Source organism: Corvus moneduloides, chromosome 17, assembly GCF_009650955.1.
Source record: "Corvus moneduloides isolate bCorMon1 chromosome 17, bCorMon1.pri, whole genome shotgun sequence".
Lineage (NCBI taxonomy): Eukaryota > Metazoa > Chordata > Aves > Passeriformes > Corvidae > Corvus > Corvus moneduloides.
In genome coordinates, this window is record NC_045492.1 from 5,301,261 (window position 1) to 5,306,063 (window position 4,803).

At 52.8% G+C, this 4,803-nt stretch overlaps 1 protein-coding gene across 1 annotated transcript; it reads right to left on the reverse strand.

Annotated features, from left to right (window-relative positions):
- Positions 1-430: 430 nt before the first annotated feature.
- On the reverse strand, positions 431-4,152 carry MAFB (MAF bZIP transcription factor B). Its single transcript, XM_032127050.1, has one exon. The coding sequence runs from the start codon at positions 3,437-3,439 to the stop codon at positions 2,504-2,506; it is 936 nt and encodes a 311-aa protein (XP_031982941.1). The 5' UTR covers positions 3,440-4,152; the 3' UTR covers positions 431-2,503.
- Between the last annotated feature and the right edge of the window lie 651 nt (positions 4,153-4,803).

Genomic DNA, 4,803 nt, shown 5'->3' on the forward strand with positions numbered 1-4,803 from the left:
AAAAAAAAAAAAAAAGCAAAGTGCCTGCCCTTAGTGCTTCCCCGCTCTCCCAGCCCGGGGGTGGCTGAGGCCGGACAGTCCCGCTCCCGGCGGGGCAGCGGAGCGCCGGGGGGACACCCCGGCAGAGCCGGACCCGGCGCGGGGCTCCCGGCACTCCGCTGCCCCCGGAGGGTTCGGGGTGATGGTCCCCCTGCCCCGGGCGAGCTCCGACCCAAGCACAGGAGGGCGAAGGCTGAGAGCTCCCACCCTGCGAGCAGCAGCGTTCCCGAGTGGGCAAAGCAGCTCCGAGCCCCCCCCCGGGCCGCAGCCCCCCACAAGCCCAGCGCCAGCAGCAGGGTGAGGACAGGGACGGGGCCACAACTTTTCCCCTCTTTCCTTTTTTTTTTTTTTTGGAACACGCGACGTCAGAGAAGCAGGTCCCTCCAAGAAATGCCATTTCAATGATTTTAATAAGCAAAATAGGAAACAATTTTAATAACCAAAAACAGAAACCAGTCTGAATAAAACTACAATAGACCAGGTTTTTTAATATTTTTCATATCATAAGCAGGATTTGAAATTGATCCCTTCAGAACTTTACATGAAATAAAAACAATTTTTTTCCGCTGCTGCAATGTTTTGATTTCAACACAGTTGAATCAGTAAAAACCAAAGATCGTTTTCTGATGCATGACTAATATCCACAATATTTAAAACTGCAAGCACCATGCTGTTCATTACAATCTTGTTATTACTGTTAATTTATAAACTAATACAAACTTAAAATGCATCCGGCCAGCAGTGCCAGCTATCCTAAAAGGAAACTAAAAAATAAGTTTTCATTTTGGTATTTTTGTCAGTGCAACGTAAATCCTTTTACTGACCTGCAGGAGGAAAAAAAAAAAAGTAATAAAAACACCCATAAGACTCCAAACTACTACTACTATACAACTGCAAATAAATTTTGGCTAAAACTTTCACTCGCTGCATAGGGAAGCAGAGAAGCAGATTACAAATCATTGCAAAAGAATACACTTAAAAGTTGCGGTATGTCTTCCTAAAAAAAGTTTTAGAATTATATGCTTTCCCAGCCCACTCATCAGCTGCTGCCATTGAGAAACCCAACTTCAGTGGCGACACGGAGCCCTCGCTGCTATCGCAACTTGACTCGTAACGAGGAGGGTTTGGGATTGTTTTTTCTCTTTATTTACCGAAAATCTAGGGGCAGTTGTTTTTTAAATGGAACTGGTATCTCGTCCGTCCTTCGCTTCCTGAGTGTACAATCAGAAGGGAAACTATCTGGCCAAGCCTAACCACTCAGGCTGGGAATTGTCCTGGAGGAAAGAGCTTCGCTGCCACTTTAAGGCATGGAGTAGGTTCTAGTGACCGAGGAGAGTTTTTCCCTGTTAAGTTTAGGTTTGTCAATGCTATTCAGGCGGTTTTGCTTCTGCCCCAACAAACAAAAACCAAAATGAAAACTAACAAAAAAATACAACTTAAAAGTGCACCAGATATACAAAGTTGGTTTTTTTCTAATGCAAAATGCCCATAACTTTTTTTTTCTTTCAGTATCTCTTTAACACCAAACAAACCGTATAACCAGCCTGCTGAAATGTTATTTTGTTTTTTGTGTATTTTTCTCCTGTACGGTTTGAAGTAGCAGATATTTACAAGCTAACAACCATAAAAGAAAACAAGAGCAAAACCAACGAACAAAACTGCACAAGCAGTAAAAAGTTCGATAACCTGTGATGCTTTTCTTATTGATGAAACAAAACAACAACAGAAATCTATGATCGATGATCAACATGCTATAGTTAAACAAGAAAATGGTACAAAATAGAAATTATTACCATACATGTCCAGCATGCAGGATTAATATTTTTAATGCAGATTTTCGTATTTTTTCTATATAATCAAGCAGGCAATAAAACTGATGAGTTTTTTTCTTTCTTTCTTTTCTTAGATTGAATGTCCCATCTGAGTCCTGTAACTTATTTCTCAAAGCAGGCAATATATGAAGAGTTTGCATATATTGTCCTTTTTATTTATTCTCTTTTTCCAAGCAGGTAAATTGTGCATGAGATGGTGCTGTATATGTCCTCTCCCTTTCCAAGCAGGCAGTACGTTATAGATGGCTTGTTCATTGTCCTTTTTTTATTATTATTCTTTTAAAGTCCATCTCGCTCTGCAAGCAAGTGATCTATAAAACGCTTCACTTGTCCTTTTCTCCTTTGCCTCTGTCTCCCTCTCTAACTTGCACACGAAAGTCAAAAAGTTGCACTTTACCTCTCCCATCCCCACCCCCAGCCTACTTTTCCCACAGCTACTCTAGAAGACTGGATGCTGCAAAAAAAAAAAAAAAAAAATCAAGTCTCTATTTTTCTCTCCTCCTTTCTCTCTAGTCAAGCAGACGGATGGATGGAGATGTCAGAGGAGGATGGGAGCGGGGGGGAAGGTGACAGGGGTCAGGTTTGGGGGGTGAGGGGTTTTTGTTTGTTTTTTAATTATTTTTGTTAAGCACTCACAGGAAGAACTCAGGGGAAGACGGGTTGTCACTGGTGGAGCCGGCCTCTCTGAAGCCATTGCTGGCAAGTTTCTCACACTTCAGCTTGTAGGCGTCTCTCTCTCTGGCAAGCCGGGTCACTTCTTGCTTGAGCTGTTCCACCTGCTGAATGAGCTGGGTCTTTTCGTTCTCCAGGTGGTGTTTCTGCTGGACACGTTTATACCTGCAGGACTGGGCATAGCCCCTGTTCTTCAAGGTCCTCCTCTTCTGCTTGAGGCGGATCACCTCATCTTTGGTGAAGCCTCGGAGGTGCCTGTTGAGCTCCCTCACAGACATGGAGACCAGCTGGTCATCTGAGAACCGGTCCTCCACGCTGCTGGAGGGGGGATGCTGCTGGTGTGAGTTCTGGAGCTGCTGGGAGGAGCTGGAGGAGGTGGAGGGAGTGGGAGAGGCCTGGTGGTGATGATGGTGGTGATGGTGAGGGTGCCCGCTGCCGGCCAGGTCTTCGTGAGTGACTGCGGGATACTGGTGGTGGTGTTGGTGATGGTGGTGATGGTGGTGGTGGTGGGCCCGGAAGCCCTCAAAGCCCTGCAGCTGCTGGGACACCTGGTGGGACCCAATGAGGGCTTCGACAGCGTCCTCTGGGGTGAGGTTCAGCGCCTCGGGGTTCATCTGCTGGTAGCTGTTGGCCATCCAGTACAGGTCCTCCAAGTGGGTCTTCTGCTCGGTGGGGCTGAAGCTGGGCGAGGAGGGCACGGAGCTGCAGGGGGTGCTGATGGGGGTGGAGGAGACGGAGCCGGCCGGCTGCAGGCGGGTGCAGTGCCTGCCCGAGCGGTCGTTCCTGCCCAGGGGCTCCTTCTTCACGTCGAACTTCATCAAGTCGAAGTCGTTCACGTACTCCATGGCCAGCGGGCTAGTGGGCAGCTCGGCTCCGATGCTGAGCTCTCCGGCCATCGCTGTCTTGCGGGCACCTCTCCCGGCGGAGGGGGCTGGAGACTTCACCCCAGCGCGCAGTCTGGCAGAGGGCTGGCCGCGCTCCTCTATTCCAAACCAACTTTGGCTTTCAGCTCTCGCTTCCTTTCCTCTGCTCCCCCTCCTCCGCCGTCTCCTTCTCCCGGCTTCTGGAGCTTCTTCAGTCCGGAGCAACAAAGCCAAGGACGAGCCGGCCCCCGGGGCCGCCTGGCTGGCTCCTGGCTCTCGGTATCAGCGTTCGCCCCGCACCGCGGGCTGCGGCAGCTCCCGGCTCCGAGGCGCCCGGTCGCAAGGAGAAAGGAGCGGTAGCAGGAAGGGCAAAAGCAAAACAAAACAAAGATGCTGCCTTCGGGTCTGTGCAGGAAGAAGAAGGTCGGTGTAAACGCCCAGCCCGTGCCCCCAGCCGGGTTTTGTAAGTCCGGAGCCCCCTCCCCGCGGCAGCCGAGCCCGGAGCCTGCCGCAACTTTCCAGCCCGAGCGAGCGCCGGGGCAGCGCACGGGCTACCGGCGGCGGCGGGGCTCTGCACGGGAGTTTCGGTGGCTCTGGCAGCGCAGGCGAAGGGGAGGGAAGAGGAGGAGGAAGGAGGGGAAGGAGGAGGAAAAAAAAAAAAAAAAAAGGGAGGAGAAGGGGGACGAGCACAGCCCAGGTCTCTGCTGTAGCTGCCGCCGCCAGCGCTCGTTGTGCAGCTGTGATCACAGTGCAGCCCCCCTTGGCTTCTTATACGGCCGTGCCCGCCGAGAGCGCGGCGGGGGCCGGGGCCGGCGGCGGCCTCGCCAATGGCAGCGCGGCGGCGGGGCCGGGCGGACGCGGGCCGGGGGCGGGGACGGGGCCGGGCCGCGCCGTGACAGCTCCGCAGCGCCAGCTGAGCGCCCGCCGCTCCCAGCCCGCACCTCCGGGCGCTCCCCGGCTCCCCCTCCCGCACCCGCGCCTTCCCAGTTATTTATTTATTTATTTTGTTGTTTACTTACTTATTTATTTATTTCTCTGCTCCCTTCCTCCCATCCTTTTCGGCCTCTGCAACCCACAGAGGAGGGGGACTCGGGGACATCCTGCCCGTCCCTTTGTTCTAAATATAACAAAGTGCCCCTTTTTGCCCGCTGCCGTCCCGTAGCGGATCTCAAGGCAGGGAGCTTCCCCCCGTGCCACGCACACGCATCCACCCTTTCAACTTTATGTAAGCGTCCGCGGTGCGAACGTACCGAGGGAGAACCGGCCGCGGACGCGCAACGGGTCCGGCCGGGAGCGAGTGCTGGGCTGCGGGAGGCGCCGAGGGGGATGCGCGGGGAGCCGGGAGCGCGGGAAGCACCGGCTCGGCAGGGCTGTCAGCGCTTCGTTTACAACCGGGG